Here is a 26,522-nt window from a genome sequence, read left to right as displayed (position 1 = left end):
AATGTATCAGCACTTTATTGGCAGCGGTATCTAGAGGTCAGGAGAGAAGCCTGAAAAACTTCGGGTCAAATTCTCTCCGAGCATGTCCCGCTGAAATCCATGGGGAATGGCAATCCGCAGCTTCTGGGCTGGTGGGTACGGGGAGGGGGCCCGGCCGCCCCCCCGAGCCCTTCTCCCACCGTCCTGGGGGCACGGGTACCAGCGCTGTCCCGTGCCCATCACCTGCCTCCCGGGCTCCGGCCGCTCACCGCTGCCCAGCTGGGGAAGGGGGGGTTGGGGGGGCTTTTTTTTCGGTGGGGAGAGTTCCCCAGGCTTGTTTTCGGCCGGGAGGGTTCCCCCCCAGGCTTCCCTCCCGGTTTTTGGGGCTCATGGCACGTCTCGCCCTTTCACCAGCATCCAGATCCATGTTTCCTCTCCCAGCGCTGAGGTCAGCTCCAGCAAAGCCGAGGCTAAAAATAACCCCCAGGATCTGGCTTGCTGCTACTGGTACCTCTCTCCGGGCTGCAAACGCCAGGGTCCAAAATATTCCCTGAAAAAGGGCGAGATTTAATGACAGGGTATTTATCCGGGGCTACCGGGAAGGGTGGGGGGTGAAAGAAAGTAAGGAACCTGGTGGGCTTTGCGTAACTTCTATTCCTCCCCTTTCTTTCTCTCTTTCCTTCTTTCCTTCGTTTTTTTCCCCTTTCCCCGGACGAGACATATGGAATCAATTTTGAATCCTGACATTGAAGGCTGGCCAATTCCTACTGGCTCTAAAAACCAGAATCCATTTGGTTCTCTTCTCTCCAGCACCCCTTGTCACTCAGTATTATAACCGTCTTGCAACATTTTAAGTCTTTATAAAGAGAAACAGCTTTCCAGATAGATACCAAGGAGTCGGGAGTGGGGGAGTTTTTTTGGGGCTTTTTTTTTTAAAAAAAAAAGGGGGACTTGTGCGCAGCCCCCCCTCCCGACACCTCCCATCTCATCCCCCTCCGCTGGGTATCTCTCTGCAAAGGGGGCCGCATCCTTGCAATACTTTAAGCTGTTTTGGAAGAGTTTCTATTTTTCTCCACTTCAAGTCAGTTCCATTTGAATCAAGGGAGTCCAAAAAAAATCAAAGCATCTTTGGGGGAAAAAAAAATTAATCCCAACCGTCCGGGAAAGCTGTCAGCAAGATCCATCGGGGTGCAATAAAGTAGTTTCTTCTCCTTAATTTGCCTGCTCCAGTTGCGAACTCGCACCACCCCGATCCGGCTTCGCTCCTTCTTCTTGAAGTCCTGGGTCGGACAGTATCGCAGGTAAGAAGTTAAAAAAATAAATAAAAGAATGATGCAGCTCTGCTTTTCCTACCTTCTCAGCTCCAACGCTGTGAGATATAATTAATTGCTCCGAAAGCTTTGACAGGCTTCTCCACCGGTCCCCGTGAGCTATAGCTGGCTTTCTCCCGGTAACAGATTAAGACTGATGCCTCGGGAGCAGGATGGGGGAAGCTGAAGAAGAGCAAAAATTATCTCGCAGAGTCCATAACCGGGACCGGCCGCAAACCGCTGCTTTCCAAGTGCGTGTTTCCCCGCGAAGTTTGTCTGGGACACATTTGTTAAAGGTTTAGCACCTCTCTCTTGTTTGAAAAAGAAACTACAAAAGCCCATTGGAAAAGCGGGGTGTTAAACTGAAGAATGTATGTGATGGTGATTTATGACCCTACAAAGTTTTTTGTTTACTTGAAGCAGACCCTAATTACAAGGGCTTCTTAAAAAAAAAAAAAAGAAAAAAAAAGAAAAAAAAAGATTTCCCAAGCTCTGGGTATGTCCATAGCGGGTTTTCCCTCCCCAGGTCTGGGTGTAGTGGCCAGATGTGACTAAGGAACATCTGGTTAGTTGAGCTGATTTTCCTTTTAGCCGGCCAGTGCATTTAACCGAAATGGGTAAGACTGAGACTCTTAAACTTTTGGCATAAAAGTGGTGGCTATTGGGGGGGTCCGAGCCTGAAAATATCAGGCTTTTTAAAAGGTTCAAGATTTGTTTGGGGTGGGGGGCGGGCAGGAGGGGGATGTCCTCGAAAATGGGTCATTTCGCTCAAATGCAGTTTCTGGGATTGAAAGGGAAACGGCGGGGAGGGCGAGATTTCGCGTGGGAATATCAGATGCGTTATTTTCTATGGAGTTGTGCTATTCATTTCTGGCTAAAAAAAAATTTCTCCCCTCCACCCTCCCCCTCCCCCCGTGAACGCCCGATGTGTATTTTAAAAGCGAGACAGGAAAATCGTTTGCATGGAGGAAAAAAGCCTCCGAGAAATCGAATTAAACCTGGAAAGTTTTTCTAAATATATAAATATATTTGCGCTCTCTATTCTCCTGTAGTTCCTTTCCCTTTAGAGCGACATAATAACTCAGTCCCCGGGACAAGCTGCCAGTTCTAAAAATGTCCTCATAGATTGTGAAACTGGAAAAGTTTTGACTCAGTGTCTAATATTTCCCGAGGCGAACTGGTATACTGGTGGAGAACTGGAGCTCGGATACACAGGCGCCTGGGTTGTTTTGTTTCTTTTCTTTTCTGAAAATTGCTTTGCATTAAATTTCCCCAGCTTCAGAATTATCTTAACTCGCCTCCAGCTAAACTTGAATTTTTTTACCAAGCGCTTGATCTGTTGGCGAATGAAATCTGAGAAGAAACCGCAGGCCCTAAGTGGCCGTAATTTAATTGATTTTATCATAAATCATCAACTTCATGAAGAACCAAAGTTTTCATTGAAGTAAATTGATATTAATGGACACTTTCTGAAATTTAACCGTATAGATCTATATGGTCATGGTGCTCCCACTTCCGCTCTTTTGGACAGGAGATTTTTGTGGGAGGATGTGTGTATTTTTCCACCCTTCCAGTTTTTGTTTCTCCCACCCTCCCAAAAAAACGACTTTTTTTTTTTTTTTTTTTCCCCATGGTGGGGAATCTGATCCCTGGGGTGGAGGTGGGGATCTGAAAGCTCAGCTCCTCTTTGTGGCACCGCAGCGGTGGGTAAATCCAGGAACGGGGAGATGAGGCTTTTTCGGGGGGTGAGCACCGAACAGGCGGGTTTCTTAGGTTATTCCCCTAGGTGGGTTAGCCCCTCTGCCCAGGGCTTTGGTGGGCGTAAGGATGGGGTATTTCTGTCAGAATCACGCGTGTTGCAGCGAAGGGCGTCCCGGCTCGGCCAGCGCCAGCACCGCCTTGCTGGCATCCGTGTTAAAAATAGAAATAGGATTTAAAACCTCCGCTTCCATCTACGCGTTCTCTGTTGCGTTAAACATTGCCGTTCCCAAAGCTTTCCAGCCTAATTAAAAATTACCTAAGAGCCCGGGATGGATGGGAGCCCTTTGATATGGTGATGAGGATGGCAGACCGAGCACCCGTACAGTAACAGGATTTTGGGGACGGGCAGTGGCCCGGGGTGTGCGGGGTGGGGGCAGAGATGCGCTGCGCGGGGAGGATGCAGGACGCGGTGGCAGCCGCACGGTTCCCTACAGGCAATAAATGTTCAGTGTAAGCATCCCAAAGCAGAGAATTACAATTCCTTGACACTTCTTTCTCCCTCTCCCGAGCCTTCCTCCTCCAAAATTTGTTTGTCTTTATGAATTATCAGAAGGAAGCAGGTAAAATGGAACTTGTTTCTTCTCCCAGGTCCCTTCTCCCCCATGCCCAGCTCGTTCTCCAGCACCAGCCGGGTCCCGGATTCAGGCGAGTATCACTGCAAAAAAATAACCGAATTCCTTCCTTTTCTCACAGAAACGGCCACGGCGGTAGTGTGGGTGCCTGGTCCACCCGGGAGGCGAAGGAAGGGCAGTGGGAGAAAAGATCTGAATCCTCTTTTTATCCCTGTCTTTTTTTTTTTTTTTCTTTAAGGAGGAGGAGGGTGGGGGCTCAGAAGGGGAGACGCGGGGAGCCTGGACGTGAGCGTAGGAGCCGCGTCCCCGGTGCCTGAGCCAGCGGTGGGAGCCCGGGAGCAGCCCCGGGGGGGGGGGGGGGGCGAGGAGCCGGTGCCCAGGGCCTGGGGGGGCTGCCCCGCCGCCGGGGAGGCAGACAAGCCCCTCTCCGTTTTTCCTGTCCCCCAACCCCGTTATATCCCCCTCCGTTTCCGTCGTCCTTGCCGTTTGTCTGGATGCTGAGGCTTTGGGAGCGGCGGCTGTTGCCGTGCCTTTCCTTAGTATTTGTTTGCCTCCTTCGCCTTCAGGTTAAAAGATTAAAAGGAAAAGAAAAAGCAAAAGAAAGGAAAAAAAAAAAAAAAAAAGGCAAAAGCAGCCCAGAACGCCCCAAAGGCCGGGGCAGCCTCAGCTGCGGCGGGAGGGAGCGAGGGGCATCCCTGCCCGGCTGCCAGGGAAGTTTGGGGAATTTGCTGATGGGGGAATTAGTGGGACTGGAGGGGGCAGCCGGTCATTTACCAGTTCTGTACAAAATGTGTAAAAAGCTTGACGTGTCCCAGTCACGTGAGTGCATAATTCAAGCCATTATTTTGGCATTTGGAAACAAGGGGGAGGGGGGTGGTGGGGGAGAAGAAAAGTGGGGATGGTGATTCCCAGCTCGTCCCTGGTGAGCTGCTCCCAAAATAGCTATTCGCAGCGCGCTGATATCACAAAGTGCCGTCTCCTCTCACCCCCCATGCCCCCTCCCCCCCAACCCCCGTTGGGGCGAGGAGTTTTTGGCCACGGCGGACCCATGGGAGAGGGGTGCTGCGGGGACCAGCAGCACCCATCCTCGGCAGGAGCCTGGGAGTTGGGTGTCTGCCCGGTTGTTGTTTTTCTTTTGAGTTTGGGTTTCTTGTTTTGGGTTTTGGGTTTTTTTCCCCCTTTTTTGAGACAATTCCAAAGCACTTCCGCTGATTGATCATTAACCTGGTGAGTTATTGCGCTTCTAAGCAAAGGTCAGTGGGAGAAAAAGGTCTAATCTGTCAAGGCAAACCCACTGGTCACTCAGTTTCATTTTGATTTCTTATCCGGGCTGGCTTCTGTTTGGGGTTTCAGGAGGTCCTGGACCCTCCATAACTCTCCCCTCCTCCTCGGAGCTCTCCCCTCCCTCGGGCTCCCTGTTTGCGGAGTAGGAAAACCCAAACCCCTTCCCTTTAGACAAAAAAAAAGACGGTGAGCAGCCCCGCGGGACGGGGCGGTGGGTGCTGCGCTGCTGCCCGCCCTGTCCGGGGGCTGAGCCCCTCGACGGCTGCGGGACGAGCAGGGGCCGGGCTGGACCGGCACCACCTCTAAGAAATTAATGCAAACCACATAAAGCAAAACCTCCAAAATCAAAACAAAGAACACCGGGGCGGGGGGGAGGGATGATGACGACGACGACGGTCCTCGCTCTATCCCTCTTGTGCCTGTACTGCGAGGGAATAAATTAAAAACAAAGAAAAACAAACACCCCCCTCGCCTTCCTTGCTGGGGCCGTTATTTATGCCAGCTTCTTTTTGATTGTTTGTTTCTCTTTTCCCCTCCTCCCTCTTGCATCTACTGCGAATAAACGCGGTTCTCCCTCTTTCCTCCACCTCCCTCGGGCTGCCCACTTCTCCCCGGCCTCCCCGGCGCGGCGTGGGAGGAACTTGCCGAGGCTCCGCTTGGCTTTACTGCCTTCCCAGCGCAGAAAGGGTGCTTGCCTTTCTTCTTCTTCTTCTTCTTCTTTTTTTTTTTTTCCCTTCTCGCTTTACAAATCTCTGTGTGTACTCTACAGAGGGAACTGAAAAGCCCCAGTCAACCGGGGAAGGCTGTGATGTAAGTGGAATATTGGCAAAGCTGTGTATTAAAGTGTGCGCATGTAATAATAATACTAATAAAAAATACAGCTATAGGCCGCCGACTAGAGAAGGTCACGAAGCATCCGCGGTGATTTATGGACTCGGGGATGTTGTCACAAGCAGAGTAGGGGTGTGAGGGGAACATTTTTATTTGAGATTAGTAACATCAACATACAGAACGGAAACAGGATTATTAAAGCGACTGAATGTTTCCCAAAACGAAAATATTTTTAAATGAGATTGCTTTTTCTCTCTCCCCTTCTTTCTCCCTTTCTGAGTCCTTCGTGCCAAAGTTGCGGTGATAAATCTTGGCGTGGCTTTAAAAATGTTTATGGCTCGAAACCGTTAATTCTGATACCAAATCACTGCTGTGTGAATGGTGTCCTCGTATACCATAAAGCATCTCCGTCCTCCCCCCGCTTCGTGGCGATCCTCCGACCACACTGGAGAAACACGAACAAGCTATATCCTGAATCCTTAAGGCTTTTCTGCCTTTCAGGAAAACGGCCTCGTTATTTTCCCTACAGTTATACTGTTGTTGAACACAGAGCTAATTAACTGCATGTATTTAATCTCTTAAAGGCATTTAACTCTGAAATTACCACCAGAATTTAACGCAAACCCTTCCCGACATATATATATTTTACGTTGGACATTCAGGGTTCACCACCAGCCGTGGACAAACCGCCCACGTTCACGCCAAACCGTCCCCATCACTAACGCGAAGCCCAGACCGGGGTAGCGCTTCCCTCGCCGGGGGCTTTCCACCGGGGAAGGTGGAAGGAAACACCGGGGAGACGTGGGATCGCATCAGGTTTACAGAAATAAACCCGGTGGCCACAGCCTCCGATGGAATATTGGGTTATCCATGGATGGAGCCCGGTGCAGCCCGTGGAAATGCGGTGGTTACTTGGATGGGGATAGTCTCCGAGGAAATGCTGGGGCTTTTGTTCATTAGAGCCTGTCTTCTCCCCATTTCCACCCAAAGATTTCTCTCTGATGCATTCCCTTGTCCACCCTTTTCTGACCGAAGTTTCATACTTTTTATTGTTTTTGTTTTCTCCTTTTTGCCCACCCAGTTCTTCTCCTTTCTCAAAGTCCACCGCTGCCTCGTATTTGCTGGACCAGACATCCGAGAACTGGTGAGTTTTCCTGAATATCCTACCTGGTCCCCTGTCCGTGTGTGTCTCCGTACCTCCCTCTGCATCAGGCTTGGAAGCCATTCCTTCTCTAAAGTCACCCAACGTGACTTTTCTTTTTTTCCCTCCCCTCCACCAACCCCAGAATAAGCGCGGCTGCCCTGGATTTCAGCTGAGTATTTTCATTTTGCTACTGGCTTGTCTTTAAACTTTGTGATTTATGGCCGTAACTTTGAGGGAGTGTTTTAAATGGAAGATATTTCCTGTACTCCCTTTGAAGGGAAATCCAGTCAGATTGCAACATTTGCTGCTGATTTCGTGACGAGTGCGAGGGAGTTACATTTTAAAGAAAAATAAGTTGCAACCAAAAGAGAGATGGCAATACACAGGGAGCCTAAAAAAAACTACTTACACGAGCTCAACATATAAACGTGCAACGACCTTCTTAACAGTTTGAGGTTTTTTTCGGCTGCCAGTTAAGGTTAAAACAAAATTTTGCTCTTCAGAGGAGTTATTTGCAGAATCCCAGGTACTTCTGATCTCCTAGGTACTCCAAGTCAGCCAGTGGATATCCATATTCAGAAATCTAAAGACTTACAGGGAAGTCTTTAAAAGAATAGTCCACTGCTGGTTTTTTCCTCTTTCCTTCCCTGGATTTTCAACGCCGGGGCTCCAAAATAGGCGCTATCTTGTAGCAGAAGATTTATGCTGGAGCAGTTCATAAAAAGTCGATGAAAGGGGGGGGGGGGGGGGGGAAATAGCAATAATGGTGTCCCCTGGTCGAAACTCTCACATCTGGGATCTGAATGCTGCGGCCAGAACAATAGCTGGAAACACCGTAGTCCTTGGGGTAAGACTTTATCCATCACCTAGAAAACCTTGGCTGTCCAACCCAGAGTAAGTCCTCTCAAGAGTCCGATGTTTACTCAGACACCTTTCTTTTCTTTCCAGAGTTATCAGCCTAAAGGTGCACACACACCAAAAAAAAAAAAAAAAAACAACCAAAAAAAACCCCAAAAAAAGGAGCGATGCAACCCCCCGCGACGGGTCATACCTTCCCAGCGAAGTCCAAAGAGCCTTTGTGGTTCCTCTTTTTCTTGCTTTGCTAAACGTTAATTCTCCCCGTCAGCACTTAACCCAAAGGAGTGAGCGCCAGAATTAAAGGAGAGAAGATAATTGCGATGTGAAACAAAAGTAGCACTTAAAAAAAAAAAAAAAAAAGTGCAGACACCTAAATTCCTTGCCCTGCCTTCCTCCCACTCGCCAGCCCCTCCTCGCACGGACTTTTCCCAAAACGCATCCTGGCCAGTTTCTGCTTTCGGCAGCCGTGTGGGAGCGGGGAAAGGCATAAATCTCCCGTGGCGACAGCAGCAGCGTCTTGCATAGCCATAACGACATTATTAATAATAGCAATAATAATAATCTTTATTGTTCAACACCTCGCTGCCTTGGTCTCCCCCCGGGGTGATTTGCGCCTTGAACGCCCCCCCCCGCCCCCCGCCCCGAGGGGCGAGCGGAACCCCCAGACATTGGGACGCACAAACTTAACGCCGAAGTTACGAGGGGCTGCGGAGTTGCATCCACACAGGCGATTCCTCCCCCCTGCAAACACCGGGGCCGCAGGCTTCCAAGCCCCAGTGTCCCCCTCTTTCCCCGAAAAGTGGGTTTCATATGGGGAGGGGGCTCCGCGAGGAGCCACAGGCAGCCCAAGGGCCGGGGGAGGAAGAGCAGAGGCTATTGAAAGAGCCGCGATCGCCGCCGCGGAGGGGAGGGGGGGAGTCTATGACTATGTTGAAACGGTTTATTAGCATAAATTGACACCTAATTGTTAAACACGTGAATCAAAGGCAAGCTTTGCTATCTTTCTGCCTAGGCCTCTGTCCACCACGTCTGCAATTAGCATAATTTTTCACTAGTGACGCTGTTTGGGAGGCTCGTTGGCTTTGCCCGGCAATCCAAACCAAATCTTTATTTTTAAATACCCCCTTTGCTTTATTCCCCCCCTCGCCCACCCCCCCCTCCCGTAGCCTGGATTCTTTTCGTTATTATTTTAATCCCAGCCAAGCATTGCATAGTTAAAAGGGGGTGGTGGTGGTGTGTGTGTGTGTGTTGTGTTCAGCTTTTCTTTCTTTCTTTTTTTTTTCCCTTCTCCTTTCCCTTCTTCCCCTTTGCTGTGGTAAAGCAGAGGCCATTGTTATCAGTGAGCAGCGCGTACCAGTCTATAGGGCAACTAGAATCTCAGGGTTTGTCCATTCAAAGCCCTCAGCTTTTCTGCACATCTTGGAAGCTGGAAAGCATCTTGATTTTTTTTTTTTTCCTCCTTTTCTCTTCCCAAACGGAGACAGAGAGACAATTTGAGCTGCCGTAACCGAAAGCTCCATTGGCTGAGCCCCCTCCCCCTCTGTTTTGGCTTTTTTTTTATACATATATACATGCATATGCTGGATTTTTTGCCTCTCTCTCGTATGTTCCTTTAACGTTTTTAAAGGAAGGGGGTCATTCCTTGCTTATTGATTGCGTGGATGCTGGATGTGAAAATATATTATGTCTGCCTGTGCTTTGCTCGTCAGAGACTAAGGTAAGCCGGACTCAAATAGGCTATCACTTTGTGAATGGCGGAGTATATGTCCCAATGATTTATGACCATATGACTCCAATCTCGGTTCAAGAAGAGTTCACAAGCTTTAAGCTTCCTTCCACGCAGAGGCTCTTTTGCAGCCCTCATCCAGGGCCCTTTTTTCCCCCCTGCTTTACAACTGGGGAGTTCTGGTTGGGGTGAAGCTCGGTTGTGGGGGAGGGAAAAGGGAAATTTTAGGAATGTGTCTCTATTTTGCAGGCATATCCACCGCAAGGCAGTCGCTGGGATTTGAGCTTTCTGAGCAGCCGACCTATTGTTAAGGGCATGTTTAGAATATTTATTATTAATAATAATTTAAATTAAAAGCGGGGCTATGCCTGGTTTCTCTGGCTCTGGGAAATATACCTTCGGAGGGGGCGGGGGGAGGGGAAAGGCGCTGCTCTTCTTCATAAACACAGTCAGGTTGTGAATTTAGGATTTCCAACATGGAGGGGATGGCTTTACAGCAGAATACCTCTCCCTTACCTTTCTTTTATCTTTTTCCTTCGAGTGCCTGATTTTCCCTCCCCCAGCATCCTCCTTTTCCTCTCGCACCTTCCCCCGATTTTTATTTTTTTAATATCTTTTTTCCAAAATCTCCCTAAATCCTTGCACTCAAAAGTTGCAGGCAAAGAGTTTGTGGTTAAATGTTACTGCTCGCAAAGTGAAACTTGCAGCATGATGAAACAGCCACCGCGGATCCTGCCCGGGTTTAATTGGAACAGGAGATAATCGAATATTTATTATTCTGCCTGAGATTTTTTTTTTTTTTTAAGCAATTCCTTGGAGTAAATAATTAGGATTGTGGCCGTCCTTGGCGAAGATAAATGAGCAGCATTTGTGAGGCGCTGAGAGATGAGGTACAAAGCAAATCTTCTGTGGAAGCCACAAGCGAGCAAGCTTTTGGGCGAAGGGGATTGTAAATTTATTTTATGGACATTAAAAAAAAAAATCATCGCTGTTATTTTTAGCTGCTTTAGCTCAGCCTCTCCACTCGGTTCTGGTTTGGGTTTTTTGTTGTTTTTTTTTTTGTTTTTTTGTTTTTTGGTTTGTTTTTGGTTTGTTTTTTTTTAAAGAAACCTATGCCAGACAGGAAGGCCTTGGAGAAATTCCCACCTCTGCCCTCGTAGATATTTTCAGCAAACCTATTCATAATAAAGGCGCTGCTGTTTGTTAATTAATTCACAGCTTCTCAGCTCGGGTAGTGGAGTCTACTTTTTAATAAGACATATTTATCATGGCGAGGAAACCAAATGAGAGTAACTCCCAGCAAGGATATCATCCTCTCTGTAGACAATAATACATCTCCGTGGAAGATACAATACAGATTTGGGAATGCATAAAGGATTTAATCAGTGTAAAAAAGCGAAGCAGTCCCTTCGTGGACACGTTGTCTGAGGCTGTGTTAGGAGTATACAGAGGCTTCATATGACATGACATAAGAACACAGCAGTCAGGGAAGGGAAAAAAGGATGTTATTTATTGTCGAGCTGTGGCTTCTGTTAAAGCCTGGTACTTAGAAATATCGCATTAGACTTTATCTCCACAGAGTTTATTTTATTTTATTTTAGAGAATGAAAGAGCCTAGATAAAATTGAATATACAAGAGATACAACATATGCAATGGATATCAATTTCAAAACAAAATGCACAGTGGCTCTTTGCAAACTCTGAGCTGCAGAGAGAAGTCTCTGCCTTTTTAAAATACGTATGCTGCTTGATTGATCCTCACACATCAGATTATTTTCAGGTCATGATAGTTTTCATATTTCTCAGGGTGTTTCTACTCTGTGGTAGAGAAAGTTTATGATTTGAGAAAAGGAAAAAAGAGAGAAAGAAAAATAAAAAGCTCAGAGAGAGAAAGAAAAGAGGAAGGTTTCATTTTGTAATTTGAGGCTTTGGACTGGATTTTTAGACTTTTTGAGCTTGGATCAAGGAGGCAGGAACAATCAAAAATGAAAGGGGTAGAAAGTTAAGAGCAAATGGCCTGGTGACGTGTTTGTTTTCCAAGGAAAAAAACAACAGCAGTTAAACTGGTTTTGGAATCACATCTTGCCAATGGTAGTTCCAGATTCAGGACCGATGAGTACAAAGCCGTGCAGGCAGTGAAGGGGTATGTTTTCTAAATACAACCTGTACTATCAGAGGGAGAGAGACCAACAAACAGGCCAGAGGAAGCACATTCTTGAATTCATGCCCCTACTTAAATCTGCTTAAAACATTTGCACGGAATTCCAAAGAGATTGTGAGTCCCTGTGTAAACAGCAAATTAAGCCAACTGTGTCTAGACACTGTTACCTGGATAAAACATATTGATCATTTGCTATTTCCAGTTTAAAAACAAATATAGCGGACAGAGGCCGTACAATAAACTTAACAAGACTTTTAATTTCTGATGGTATAGCATCTTGCTGGGTTTACGTCTGTGAATGGCTGATTTGAATAGGTCAGGGGTAAGAAAGCGAGACTTTCATTCCTTTCGTGCTTGTAGCTAGCAATTGCCCACTCTGTATTCTTATATTTACATTAATGTGTGTGCTGTCTGGACATGGATGTGTGTATGTGCACATGACACACATCTACATGCATACACACACATTTATATGGGAGTATATGTATATGCATGGGTGTGTGTATATACCTATATAGATAAATCTAGAAGTAAATAGATGTATACAGATGAAACCACATGTACATATAGAGCATGTGTGTAGTTATACATCCTGGGCACTACCCACTAAGGGAAAAAAAAGGGTGCAAACCAGCAACCAACCAGGAAAACTATCTCCCAAAATCAGCTCAATGCTTTTGCACTGTAATATTTGTTGAGCCTCCTTGGGCTGCACACAGGACAAAATCTGCTCAAAGCATCTGTTTGCCCTGTTCCGCGGGACCCTATTCATGTCATGGGCCTTTCAGGCCCCAAGATGGATTCATAGGCCGGGTACTATTATTGTGTGTTTTCTCCTAACCTTTCAGGTCAGCTTCCAATAGACAGCTGGAAACGGCCTGTCACGTGGCCTTGGGGTGCCAATGTTCTGCCATAGGGGTGTCAAGACCCTGGTAGCCGGAAAAATCATTTTGGGGAGTCCCAGAGATGCAGAAGACAACGTACTACGACAGCTCCACGCTCTTTGGGGGTTACTCCTATGGGAGTGCCAATGGGTTCGGCTACGAGGGACCCCAGCAGTCCTTCCAGCCGGCCTCTCACATGGAGAACGACTACCAGAGGTCCGCCTGCTCCCTCCAGTCTCTTGGCAACACAACCCCGCACGCAAAAAGTAAAGACCTGAATGGGAGCTGCATGCGTCCAAGTTTGCCCCAGGAGCACCACCCGCCTCCCCCCGTCTCGCCGCCCCCAAACCCTGCCACCAACAGCACCAGTAGCAACAGCAATAACCAGTCGGGGAGCAGTAAAACGGCCCCCAGCAAAGCCAACCTCAGTGCAAACGCCAGTCTCACCAAGCAGATTTTCCCCTGGATGAAAGAATCAAGGCAAAACTCCAAACAGAAAAACAGCTCCCCTAGCACAGGTACACTGCTCTGCTTTTGTAACCCTCCACTTTCCTAAACAGCAAGGTAATGAAGCCACCAGCCAGAGTGGTCTTGTTTGGAGGGAGGGGAGAGCGGGAGAGGATCCAGCAAGGATCTAGTGAGGATCCTGGTGCCAGACACGAACCCAAGCCTGCCAGCCGCATGCCCCAGCCAGGCTGAGCGAGCCTTGGCCCATCCTGCAGCACTGGCTGTGCACACTTGGTTTATTTTAAATATATCCAAAGCACCACAGGGAAATACAACCAGGTGGTTGTACACAGCCGATGTCCGACTGTGCAGATACATGAAAATGTACACCCACTGCTGAACCTAGCGATGCTAAAGCAGAGTGCTTGTTCTTTCCTCACCTCCCTGCCTCCAGACATAGCAGTAAACGTGGTGCTCTGAGTCCATGTCTGCATATAGAGAGCATATGCATAAACACATGCATATTCTTGCATGTGTACACGCACATCTCTAGCACACTCAAGAGAAAAAACCAGTATGGAAATATCACTGTTTTAACAAATATACCATATAAATTTTGTGGCACACGCTTCACTACATTAATGTAATTTATCTGTTATAGACATGTTTATATCACAAAAAGGTGGCAAATGCGATTTGGTGTTTAACAATGTACATGCAAATATTTGTGCTACACAAATACAAGACACATACAAGATGTGTGTGTGTGTGCATTCATGCCTCCTAACACTGACCTGTGTTGGTATTAATTGACTTTGCAGTGACTGCCCCCCTGCCAAATATTATTTTCTCAACATTATCTGTTGGAAATAATCGACTCCTAAATAAATGCTCCTGGAATCCTTTTCTACATGACATGATCAAATTTTCATAAACCAGGGGCAGCTTTGGAGAACAGAACTCTTAATAAATGACATGATTATGGAGTGCAGGCTAATGCAAAGGGGTGAGAGAAAGGGGGGGTTGAACTCTTGTGCCTGTTCCAGGATTTATTAAGAAACGATGCATTCAATTTCTACATGTAAGTAATTATCTTTTATTTCATTTTGCGGCCAGCAGAAACCTGCAGCGGCGAGAAAAGCCCTCCAGGCTCCTCGGCCTCCAAGAGAGCCCGCACAGCCTACACCAGTGCTCAGCTGGTGGAGCTGGAGAAGGAATTCCACTTCAACCGCTACCTGTGCAGGCCCCGGCGCGTGGAGATGGCCAACCTGCTGAACCTCAGCGAGAGGCAGATCAAGATCTGGTTCCAGAACAGGAGGATGAAGTATAAGAAAGATCAGAAGTCGAAAGGCATGGGGTCTTCCTCTGGAGGGCCTTCCCCCACTGGCAGCCCACCCCAGCCCATGCAATCCTCCGCCGGATTTATGAACGCCTTGCACACCATGAGCAGTAACTATGATGCCCCCTCACCGCCTTCCTTCAATAAACCCCACCAAAATGCCTATGCCATGTCAACTAACTACCAAAACCCCATCAAAGGCTGCCCCTCCCAACAGAAATACGCCAACACGGCCCCTGAGTACGACCCCCACGTCTTACAAGGGAATGGGGTGGCCTACGGGACTCCCAGTATGCAGGGAAGCCCTGTCTATGTTGGAGGTAACTATGTGGATTCTATGCCCACCTCTGGCCCGTCCCTTTATGGCCTCAATCACCTGCCGCATCACCAGGCTGCCAACATGGACTACAATGGGCCTCCACAGATGCCCCCGAGCCAGCACCACGGACCATGCGAGACCCACCCCACCTACACAGACCTTTCCACGCACCACGCTTCTTCTCAGGGCAGAATCCAAGAGGCGCCCAAGCTGACCCACCTGTGATAGGGAGCAGGGACAGGCTCAGGCAAAGCAGATGGGATCCCGCCATGGGGCATGGGAGAGGGGAAGAGGGCAGGATTGGCTTCAGGAACATTTGTGTTGACCTCTTTTCTTTCTTTCTTTGACAAGGCAATTTCTACCAGGTTGTTGTGCTTGTTATTATTATTTCTGGGGTTTATTAAGCACAATTTCCAACCATTTCAGTATTTACTGCCAAAAGCAGCTCTCTCTCTCCAAAGAGATATACCTCCTGTGTTTCAACACAAATGCTTCTGAAATGGGTGTGGGGTAGTTTTGTGGGAATTTAGCAGATTTTAAGCAGCGACATCCTTAATTTCCAAACTAAGTACAGTCCATCACTGATAGTTCTCAGACACTGGAAAGGAGAATAGTCAGCCAGCCAAGTCTTTACAGTTGGTGTCTCTGTGTCTACGTAAACATGCACAGGTGTATACATATGCAATCAAAAGAGATTCGCAAGAAAACTACCCCCCTCTCCAACTCCTTCTCAAGAGGAACCTTCGCTTTCCTTTCCAGCCTTCCAAGGAAGGGCACCCTTTTTCGCTGAGTTACTTCACGCCAGTCCCCACATAAACTGCAAATATACATACCTGCCAACACGTGGGATTCACACTCTTCCCCTCCGATCCCTGCCTCCCCTCTCAAAAGTAATAATAATTTTAAAAATTAGAATACAAGAGGTCTAAGAATTGCAAAAGGTTTGGGAAAAAAGGTTTTGAAATGCCTGAATGCCCCCATCAACAATAACAGCAGTCCAAAGAGAGGAAGAAATAGTTGACAGGTCTGAATATTTTCCCACCTTTGCCTCTGATGACATGAAGTCTCCACTCGACAGCGCTGGAGCTTTTTTTGCGGGGTTTGGGGGTATTTTTCTTAGGGTTCATTAACAGAAAAGCAATCTTAAGACTTAGAAGTCCTATGCTTCTTTCCTCCTCTTCTCTTGACCTTATGTGAAAACAGGGTATATTTGAACAAATGGAATGTCCTCCAATCGAAGCAGAAGTGAATGGATCTCTAGTATTTGCTAATGCTTTCTTGTCTGGACATCTTTGTTGCACTTAGAGTTTACATATAATGGGTATAAAAACAACTTTGAAGGGCTTTCGTCCAAGACAGTCGAGACGTCCTTCAATGGGTGTGTGTTCTGGTGAACATTCATATATATTTATTGGTTATAGCCAGTTTAAAATATTTTCCTTTTTTTGTATTATTTATCCCCAATATTATGTATTTATATGAGGAAAAAAGAATCAAATTGTACTTTTTTAGTATTTACTTGTTATAAAGGACATTGTGTTTCCTTGTCATTGTACAACAAGCTTATTTTAGTTATTGTAATTTAGAAAGACCAGTAGTTTTATGTTACCTTCGTACTTATGAATAATGTAATTAGTTCTACTGGAGGCATGAGAGCAGAACCAGACTGTAATTGTATAGTCCTGAATTAGGAGAACTATAGCGAATCCCTCCCTCCCACCTCACCCCTCCTCTTTGGAGATCTTTCTTTGTTCTTATAGTAGTTATTTTATTTCCTTGCTTAAGGGTTGTCTGTTGAACAATTCTTGAATAAACTTTCTGTTATCAATTTTATCTTGTCCTATCCATCGGATTTAAAGGAAAAAATGAAGGACGTGTATGGAAAAATAGAGATGAGAAGGCAGGAAAGGGGCCACTGGAAACGCCGTGGAGTCCAGATGGCGGGATTCACTCCTGCCCCCCCTTCTGGGGTGGAACCCCGCGGGCTGGAGACACGAGTGGCTGGGCCGGCCCCTGCGCGGTCCCTGCGCGGCCCGGCCCGCGCCCGCGGTCACAAAGGGGGGTCACGTGGCGCCGGGGCCGGGCTGCCATTGGGCCGCAAATGAAAACAAAGGAAAAAGATTAATCACAGGGAAAAAAAAAAAAAGAAAAGAAAAGAAAAAGAAAAAAGGCCCGGAGTTTCCATTGTGGGGACCTTAGAAGTAAAGAGAAATTAAATTTCTTGTTATAATGAATTATTATCAAAATACACGCACATGCACACACGTGCACACATGTACAGACATGCATGTGCACACACATGCACACAAACACACGAACCCCTCTGCACTCTCTCAGACCAACAGACGCATCTAAAATTGTTTTTAAAAGGGGGAAGAAGACGCCACCAAATGTTACATCCCCGGTGCAAGCAAAAGGGGGAATAACCCTTTGCCAGCAGCAAAAGCAGATGGGATAATACCGTGAATAATTTGCCTTTTATGCTCTAAAGCCCTAAGAAAACTTATATTAAAGCAGTGAGGGCCAATAAAAGTTTTATGGTTCTGGAAAGGGGGTGAACTGCTTGTCAGGCTCGAAATGCTCCATTTCTGTGGCTGGTGAAGAGGGGAAGGTCCCTCCAGAGGAAAGGAGAGGGGGATTTTGATTGCTGCCAGGAGAAAAGAGTGAAAAGGCTGTAAAAGGTACTGAAAAAAGGGTTGGGCTGTAGAAACAGGGAGTATGTGTGTGTGTGTGTGTGTGTGTGTCTGTATTTTATACACCTGTGTGCACAGCCAGGGACATCCATAGGTGCCTGGATAAATCCACACATATAAAAAGGTCTAGTGGAGAAAGCTTTACATGAGAAATGATCTCGTGCTCCTTTCTATCTCTGATGTCTCTTAATAAATGAAGTTCCAGGTTAATAATTATAACCTTCGCGCAATAATAAATAACGGTATAACAGAGAGACAGGGCTTGTTTTTCTCCCCAGGATCAGGGTTGGGTGATGCCCGTTCATGCAGAGAGCAATTTACCATTCAGGGATACTATAATTTAAAAGCATAAAAGCGTGCAGGGTCTGATTGGGATCGGCTCAAAGAACAAGGGCTTGGGTCGGGCTTGGGTCTGTTGTTGGCTTCCCCCCCACTCATATTTTTCTGTCTCGCATCCTGGTCGCCATGTTGCTGGGGTTTGTGTCAGGGATTCCCAGGAACTAGTTAAAATCGGGAAAAAGAAGCCAATTCCGAGGCTCAGAACATGAGACCTCTCAGTTTCTCGATGCGGTCCCTCTCCTACAACTCTTCACCTCCACATCTTAATTTGTGCCACTGCATTAAAGCAGCAGGCCCTGGTTTGTCGTATAATTATTGCATTTCTCTATCGTTCACTAACCCTGTGAATTTATTCGTATAAGGCGATGCCTTTCCCCTTGAGTAAGGAGATTTTTTTCCCCCTTGTGCCTCTGTGTGGTGCGTGGGAAAAATCCCTCTTTCCCCAAGAGGTTCTCTTTTCTTTTTTCTTTCTTCTTTTTTCTTTTTTTTTTTCTCCCCCTTGCAACTTTGGTGTTAGCAAAAGCAGCAAGAACAGTTGGGAGCGTCTGGGAAGAGTTTCTTTTTGCATCCCAAACTCTGTTGCTGCATCCCAGCTCCCTAGTGACCCGCACCGTCCCTCAGGAAGGAGGAACTGGCAGCTTCATGACAAAGCCTGAGGCCCCCAAAATGCCACTTTAATTCAAACCAGCAAAAATCGATAATAAACCCAACTATTAATTTTTCCATCCACCCTGATCTGCTGAGTCAGTAGATTTATGCTGGTTTCGATAAGCGCATTCACAGATACGAAATATTTAGGGAAATTCACCCTTGAAATGATCTGTGTTTTTTAACACTTTTTTATTTTCTTCACCTCTTTGCTAAACTGCACTTCGGCTTCAAGCTGTAGATTTATTATGTGTTTCTCAGAACCCCTTGCCACCCACACAGATGCTTGAACTGACAAAAGTTTCTAGGCTTCTGCCCGCGTGAATGCAGCCTGCCAGTCCCTCTCTGCTGCAAAATGGGAGAAATGGAGCTTGAACAAACAAGCTACAAACCAGCCACATTGCCATTCTGCAGCAGGCACCTTATTCTTGCTTTCCCCCTAAATTTTTACTTTCTAGACTTCCCGAATTCAGGCCCTTGATTCAACTTTTAAAAATCTTCCTTGGTTTAAGTAACTTTAGCAAAACCCGGATTGCTTTGCTGAGTGAGTTAGGCCAAGCTGTCAAAAGTCTTTCGAGAAAAAGATTGATCGTTTCTCTCTCTTTTAGGTTTGTGTGGACTCGGGCACTTTAAAAGGGGATGGTGGTGGTGAATCTTCCTGAGAAATGACTTTTAATTTTATTTATTTATTTTGTAAACTCTGGAAGTGGCATTGTTTATTGGTGGTGGGAAAAAAAGATGGGAAGGAAGAAATGTGATTTCAGAGATATCCATGACTTTAAAACATGTTCGGCCTTTAAGGAAAGTGCAAAGGGTCCATTACATCTGGCTGTAGAAGCAGAAGGACTACTCGGTTTCTTTAAAAATAATTTAACTTGGTAAATCAGGCCGGTCTAACTAGACTTGACTTGAAAGCTCACTTGATTTCCTAAGTGCTCATACCAGGCTCAGACACAAACCTCCGGCCCAAACACTGCTGCTGGCTTCAGCTTTCCGAGTCCTACAAGATACAGAGAGATGTATCTATGTACGTGATAGGGAAACAAACCCGGGCAGCGCCGGCCCCCACAGCCAGCCCCGGGATCCAGATCTGCCTTTCCCCGGCTGCCGACGGGCACCTCGGGGGGGCAAAGCCCCTTTTGCCACGCCCGGTTCCCCCGCCCCGGGGGTACAAACTCTCAACCAGGGTGTCGGGAGCTGCCCGGCGCAGGCAGGGCAGGCAGGGCAGGAAGAGCAGGCAGGGTGGGCAGGGTAGGCAGCGCAGGCAGCTCAGGCAGAGCCGCCCGGCAGCCCGCGGCCGGCCGAGGAGGGATGGCGGCGGCGGCGGCGGGGCGCGGACGGGGCGGGGGGGGCTTTTCTGGGGATCTTCTCTCGCTTTTTTTTTTTTTTTATCAATTAAAGAAAATAATGCTTTCTGTTTGGCACCAGGCCCCGCCTGCTATTGGCCAGGGCTGCCCACGTGACCAGGAATTGGCTGCAATTTCGCCCCAGTCTCGAGTTTAATAGAGCAAGGTCCCCATACGCCTGTATTATCAGCAATATAACAATTATAAAAAGCCCGAGAACCATCATCATCACTGCCATAAAAACTGAGGCCCTCAGATTTCTTTCCCTCTCCCCCTCCTACTCCCTCTCCCCCCTCCCGCTTTTTAAACCCTGGGCCCTGGAAAAGCCATGAATTTTGAATTTGAGAGGGAGATCGGGTTTATAAATAGCCAGCCTTCGCTCGCAGAGTGCCTGACGTCTCTTCCCGCTGTCCTGGAGACATTTCAAACTTCATCAATCAAGGACTCGACATTAATTCCTCCTCCTTTTGAGCAAACCATCCTCAGCCTGAATCCTTGTTCCAGCAGCCAGGCAAGACCGAGGAGCCAAAAAAGAGCATCTCATGGCCTGCTCCAGCTCCAGCCCCAGCCTCCAGCACAGCCCGGCCCCTTGGCAGCGGAATTCCCCTGGATGAAGGAGAAGAAATCGTCCAAGAAAGCTACCCAGGCTCCATCCTCTTCTTCCTCTTCTTCCCCCCCATCATCTTCCTCGGTGCCTGTCCCTGCCGCAGGATCTCCTGCAGGTTCGTATAATGAGGGGATGAGGGGGTGTTTGCTGAAATCGGAGAGGATCCGAATAATAAATAATTCCGGCCCCCCTCGCCAGAACAGCCCTACCCCAGCGCCCCCTCCCCAAACAGACTTTGCCCCGCACCTCCCCCGAAACTGTGTCACGCAATAAAATACACCGCAGCAATGTACACAGCCGGGGCGGGGGGGTGGGGGGTGGGGGGGGATTTCTCCTGCCTCCTCCACCCGCAAATAAAAAAGCAAATTGCTGCAACTTCTGCGAAAGCGAAGAGGGAGAGGGGTCCGGGGCAGCAGGGCTCTTCATCAGCTCCAGCGGGGGAACTGGCAGCTAAAACGCAGCTCCATTTGCTTGATTTTCTCTCCCAGCCCTGAAATTTTTAACAGCCTACAAAAGAGGAAAAAAATAATATCCAAACCAACAAAACCCGAAAGAAGAGTGGAGGGGGGGAAGAAAGACGGGTGGGTAACGCGGGGGCAGAGCTGGACTCTCAGCATCCAGCACGGCGGGATTTTCTGAGTGGGCGCTCCCCACTGCAAAACAAAAAATATACACCCCCCTCCCAAATCCTCCCCCAGCCCCCCAACAAAGCAATAGCTTCTCTTCCAGGAGCCCCTTGGCCGGGAAGCTCAGAAGCCCTGGCCAGGGACCCTCCTTCCCCTGGGACAAAGAGTTCAAGGCACAATGCACTGTTTCAGGATTTTGATGGCACCGTTCAGGTAGATGCTCGGGCAGGAGAGGGGCGGACAACCGAGCTCATTGGCCAGGTAATACGGGAATAATGAAATCAAAGCCCCGCAGCGTCCGTCCCCAAACTACTGGCACAAGGAGAAGGGAAAAAACAAACCACCAAACCAAACCGAAAAGGAAGGAATGGGTCGAAATTCCCCTTTATCGACGAAGGAGGCAGAAAAGGAAAGTCTCTAAAGGGAGAGGCCAGGGAGTAAAGTCCGTTCTTCCTCCTTGGGGCACGGGGACCGGAGAGTGGTTTCCAATCCTCTTCCACAGTGGGAAGAGTTTAATTAAACATTTATTTTCTCCCGTAGCGCCCCCCCCCAAGCCCCCCCTGCTCGTTAGTGCGGGGCACGGCTCTGCCCTGCCCGCAACAGGGAGGGGACGGACCCGGACCCTCCGCTTGCCCCCATCCCTCGCTTTGCAACGTGCGGTTTTCTGTGTGTTTAAGACATCCAGGGGCTGGCAGACAGCAGCGGCTCCAGGAGGCTCCGGACCGCGTACACCAACACGCAGCTGCTGGAGCTGGAGAAGGAATTTCACTTCAACAAATACCTCTGCAGGCCCCGGCGAGTGGAGATCGCGGCTCTGCTCGACCTCACCGAGCGGCAAGTCAAGGTCTGGTTCCAGAACCGTCGGATGAAGCACAAGAGGCAGACCCAGTACAAAGAGCCCCCCGACGGGGACCTCGCCTACCCCAGCCTGGACGAGGGCAGCGACCCGGCGGAGGAGGCCGAGGGGAGCCCCGCGCTCGGGCCGGCCCCGGAGCCCCGCGGGCCCTACCGGAGCGCCGAGGCGGGTGGCGGGGAGCCCGGGAGCCCGCTGTTCGCAGCGGCCGGGGCGGCGGCCGGCTCGGGCCCCTCGGACCGTGCCTACCCCGAGAGCCAGGACTCGCCTTTGTTGCCAGAGCTGAGCATCTTCTCGGCAGAGCCCTGCCTGCAGCTCTCGGAGGGGCTTTCTCCCGGCCTCCAAGGCTCCCTGGAGAGCCCCGTCCACTTCTCCGAGGAGGACCTGGACTTCTTTACGAGCGCACTTTGTACTATAGATTTGCAACACTTGAATTTCCAATAGCGACCCCCGCTCCCCGCTCGCCTCGCCGTTTCTGCCCCTTCCAGGCGCACCAGCCCTGTCCCGAGCCACTGCCAGCTCCCCCCAGTCGTCTGTAAAAGGTGGGGGGGGGCACCCCCAAAAATAAACCCAAGCCATCTCCCATTCGATCGCCCCATCCTTCCCCCTCCAACACCCTCTTCTAAAGCTCCTCACACTGTGGGACCCGAATCACCCTCCCAATATTTATTCTAGAAGGCTCACATGAAAGAACAGCCCGAGTTTTGCTAAATGCAGGTATTTAATTATAGTTATATTTTTTCCCGTATTTATTTTAAAGAAAGCACCCGATAGTTCTCACGCGCATCAGAGATGTCAGCCCCCCGAAAGAAATTATTTGTAAATCCTTCGAGCGACTTTCTCAGGAATCAGAACGAGACTTTTTAGATTTCTTAATAAAATAAAATTAAATTTAAAAAACCAGAGGATTTTTCCTTCCTCTTTTTAAGTTTTAGATGTAGACTATTTATTCAAATCCTTTAATAGTAAATGGCAAATTATTTATTGTACATTATTTTCATAGAGTAAATAAATGTCTTTATAAAACCAAGAGACGTGTGTCGCTACACATTTCATTCGAAAACGTGCTAATTTTTTGCCTGAACCATTCGCCTTCCTCTTTCCTGCTTTGCAGTAATGATGTCCTAATAATCTCCTCGTGTGCACTGAGAGGAGACAAAAGAAATTGCTTCCAACTAACATTTCAGGAGGCTTCGGGAGTCAGAAATATTTGCTGCGTTCAGTTCTGTTCGCATTTTCCGTGAGCGTGCTCTTTATTTATTTTATTTTTTCCTAAATGAAAGCAGGACATTTGTTTCTAATTTTAACATTGGCCGTTATATTTTTTGTAACTGAAAAACCCTCCCTTAAGGAAGTCGCCGGATAAAGGGATGGAAAGCAACACAAAGGCAGCGCTCGGAGGGGCTCCGCGGAGCCCCCGCACATTCCACGGCCCATGGTGGGGGCGGCGGGGCCGCACAGCCCCCCGCGGGGACTCCCCCTTCTCCCGCAGCCTGTTTCTTGCCTTCAGCCCTCTCCTTCTCCTCTTTGCGGCAGAAAATACAGACGTACCACATTGAAATTAGTGGTGTTTTAAGCGTCCCGGACTACAAACAAAAAACGGGCAGAAAGGCAGGATTTTGAGTAAGTGCAAAAAATCCACCTTGGAAGGGTGGTGCGTGCCGGCATTTTAGCCAAAAAATAAATGTTACAGAGGAAAAGAGGGGTAAGAGCTTAGCCTGGAAGAGGCCTTTCTTTTTTCCTCTCTTCTTTTTTAGCAGTGCAAACCAGAACCCCCTCGGCCTTGCAAATCTGTGATCTCCTTCCACGGCAGTTTGTGCTGCTCTGTCCCGGCTGGCGGATCCCTTTACGAAAGCTTTCTCGCAACATGTAATTTTAAATACAAAACTCATATATCAGGGAGGGTGAGGCGGGAGTGGGGGTGGGGAGGCTTATGAATGAAAAGGGGTCAGCGCAGGAATCAGTCGCGGTGACACCCAAAATAAATCATATTACGTCTTTGCTAAGTCATTGGTGTTTCCTCAGACACGGCAGAAATTTGGTAGGCGTTCAAGCGGGGTTTGTGCGAAAGTAACGCGGAAAGGCGAGCCCGGAGGGACGGCGAGGGGCAGGGGGAGAGCGGCCAGGGAAGGGGAGGGGGGGACACCCGCGGAGGCGGCCTTGAAATGGAGCAGGGAGCCGCGGAGAGGAGCGGAGCAGCCATGACAAGCCGCCTTGCTTTTCTTTGCGTTCAGGGCAGGGGAAGGCGCAGGCCGGGCCACCCTCCCGGCTCCCCCGGCCCGCGGGCCGCCGCGGGGAGCCAGCTGCGCCCGGAGGGGCACCGGCCTTGGGGGGGACTCCTGGAGGCTGCCGCCCCCTCCCGCGGAGCCCCGGGCCGGCCTTGCCTGGTGCCTGGAGGGTGTCTGGGGGGTGTCATCGTCTGCCGGAGCCCCCCCGGGGAAAGCGCCGAGTCCGGGAAACTTCCGCATGGCCGCCCGGTATTTCATTTCGGATTAAGAGCATCCAAGCTGGGATGGCTTTCTACTTCGGGCTGTAAAGAGAAATAAAATGGAATAAAGCAAGCCCTCGACAGATGTTTTCGAAATTGCTGTTCGCAGATCTGGATTATCTCTTCCCGCTGAAACAAAGGGGGGTTGATTTTACGGCTACCTTTTCATTCTTAATAATGTCACCAGCCTCTTTCCCTACGAAACAAGCAGAGGTTTCAAACCTCCTGCAATCTCACTCCAGGAAGGAGTAGGTTTATATTGAAAATCGAAGTAGATTGCAATTAAAATACGCCAGTGAACATTACTTAACACCTTCCCATAAATAAAAGGAAGAGGCTAGCGCCCAGCCCGCACTGCCTGCGGACGAGCCGGTCCGCATCCCGGCCTGGGGGCCACATCCCCCCCCATCTAGCTGCCCTCTCTCGCCGATCCCTGTCCGCTCTGGAAATCCCAGAGCCATGCAGGGGGGAAGCAAGTCCCGGCACAGCCCAAGGACCACAGAAGGCTATTCATTATCTTTAAGTTTATTTAATATCTCCAGCTTCTGGAACATACTCAGAGGCAGCGTTGGCACTGCCAGACGTTGTCTATCAAAGCGCCATTTGTTCCAGTGCTTTACATATTTCCCCTCTTGCCTCCTCCCCCTCGCCAGCCTGAATACAGGCTCGTCGGGGGCGGCGGGAGCGGGGATCAGATGGTCGGGGCTGGCCCACGCCGAGCGCCCCGGGCCGCGGCGGCAGCGCGGGGCTGGCGGGGCGGGGGCCGTAGGCCCGGCCCGCTGCCCGTTCTGGGTCGGGATCACGGATCTGCACGGATCCCCGTGGCTCCTCCAGAGAGGGCAGCTCCCTCACTCAACTTTAAAATAGGTGCGCATAGATGGATCTCTGCACAAATTGATCTCGCAGCGGATTTCCACAAACACACACGCCCTTTCCGTGGGGAAGGGAGGAGGGGAAGGGAGAGGCGGAGGGGAGGGGACAAGAGGGACAGGGTCCTCTGCAGGGTCCCCCCTTGCTGGGGGCTGGGAGCGGGCGGCCTCCTCCTGCAGCACCGAGGTGGGATGGGGGCGGGGAAGGGGTTTCCACGAGCCCCCCAACGTAAACCCTGACACCTTATCAATACAGATCTCTAACAAGGGCTCTTCTGCAGATCATAATGACTTCTCAAAGTTGCTGCAGGTCTAGAAAGCATGCCAGTCACAGCCACAGATCAATTCTACACCCACGGAAAGTGACTTAATAAATGGAACCTCGCCAGTTATTATCCTTGCTAACAGCAGGCCCCTTCTTATTTGTCCTAATTAGCAAGACTGAAATGTCGGAGGAAAGAAGGGGAATATTCAATAAAATCTAAATTATTGAATGACTGTAAGATTTCACCATTAGTTCAGCCATTCTTTACCTTCTTCAAAATGTCAAACAAATGGGGAACGCGTATTTGCAACCCTGCCCTTCTGTTCTGTGCAACTGGAGGGCATATATTAAGCATATTAAGCGTATTCAGCTCTTGATCGTTGTCAAAACACTGCAATTGCCTCGCGATTATTAACCTAGGAATATGCAAATGAGATAGGCTCGCACGTGCGGTAGGGATGCTAAAGTAATATTTATCTTGTGCTGATCTAGTCTGGGGATGTGTTTGCTAAGAGCTACTCGAAGCCCTGAAGATGCTGAACCAACCCATTAGAGCCCCCGGGAAGGCTCAAGACGGAAAACCTTCTGTGAAGGCAAGGCGGGCGGCGAGGCAGGGGTCGAGCCTCTGAGGTGTGAGGTGGGAAGAGTTAAGTCCTCCTGGGGAATCAATCCGACCTTCCTCCGGAGCCGCCGGTGGCAGGGAGGTGCCGGGAGTGTTCCTTCAATGACCGTTTTCTCAGCCGAGTTGTAGCATCCCTTTCCAGCGCTTCGCCGCACCCCTGTCCTCGACGGCCAGAGCTTGAAGAATGCTGCTAATATGCTTAGTACATGCTCCACCACCACCAAAGGAGGAGCTGGCAGAGGGGACGTTTTTCTGCTCGCCATGCTGGCACCTCCCGCATTTATCCCGGCTTTGCTGGTTGATTTTTTTCTCTTTATATACATAGAAGGGGGAAAATACAGAATGCCGGGTCTGGAGAAACTACCTTAAGAATCGCTGCAGTCAGGCAGGGTGAATCTAGCCCTCAACCCCAGTGGGATGCTCTTTAAACTAACACCGGTTGACATGAATAATGCTGACCTACTAATATTAGCAACACTGATGAAGCTGTTAATAAATTCATGCACTTATTAAAGGGCGGGTTTAGGTGGAGCTAGCCCCCGTCGGGCCTG

At 48.9% G+C, this 26,522-nt stretch overlaps 2 protein-coding genes across 4 annotated transcripts; both read left to right on the top strand.

Moving 5' to 3' along the window:
• The first annotated feature begins 567 nt into the window (after window positions 1-567).
• HOXB3 (homeobox B3) lies at window positions 568-16,448 on the top strand. 3 transcript variants are annotated; one of them, XM_055697477.1, is made up of 4 exons: window positions 568-1,280; window positions 6,819-6,881; window positions 12,475-13,028; window positions 14,074-16,448. In XM_055697477.1, the coding sequence occupies exons 3-4, from the start codon at window positions 12,593-12,595 to the stop codon at window positions 14,838-14,840; spliced, it is 1,203 nt and encodes a 400-aa protein (XP_055553452.1). In that variant the 5' UTR covers window positions 568-1,280; window positions 6,819-6,881; window positions 12,475-12,592; the 3' UTR covers window positions 14,841-16,448. The 3 variants fall into 3 exon arrangements, with proteins under 3 accessions (XP_055553452.1, XP_027662346.2, XP_027662348.2); XM_027806545.2 differs by lacking the exon at window positions 568-1,280 and having other exon boundaries at window positions 3,989-6,881; XM_027806547.2 differs by lacking the exon at window positions 568-1,280 and having other exon boundaries at window positions 3,990-6,881; window positions 14,077-16,448.
• Window positions 16,449-19,792: 3,344 nt separating this feature from the next.
• Window positions 19,793-22,759, top strand: HOXB2 (homeobox B2). The gene is made up of 2 exons (XM_027806552.2): window positions 19,793-20,363; window positions 21,552-22,759. The coding sequence occupies exons 1-2, from the start codon at window positions 19,970-19,972 to the stop codon at window positions 22,169-22,171; spliced, it is 1,014 nt and encodes a 337-aa protein (XP_027662353.2). The 5' UTR covers window positions 19,793-19,969; the 3' UTR covers window positions 22,172-22,759.
• The last annotated feature ends 3,763 nt before the right edge of the window (window positions 22,760-26,522 follow it).

This window comes from Falco cherrug, chromosome 20 (assembly GCF_023634085.1).
Source record: "Falco cherrug isolate bFalChe1 chromosome 20, bFalChe1.pri, whole genome shotgun sequence".
Lineage (NCBI taxonomy): Eukaryota > Metazoa > Chordata > Aves > Falconiformes > Falconidae > Falco > Falco cherrug.
Note: the sequence above shows the minus strand (reverse complement) of the source record. Positions and strands in the feature narration are given on the sequence as shown.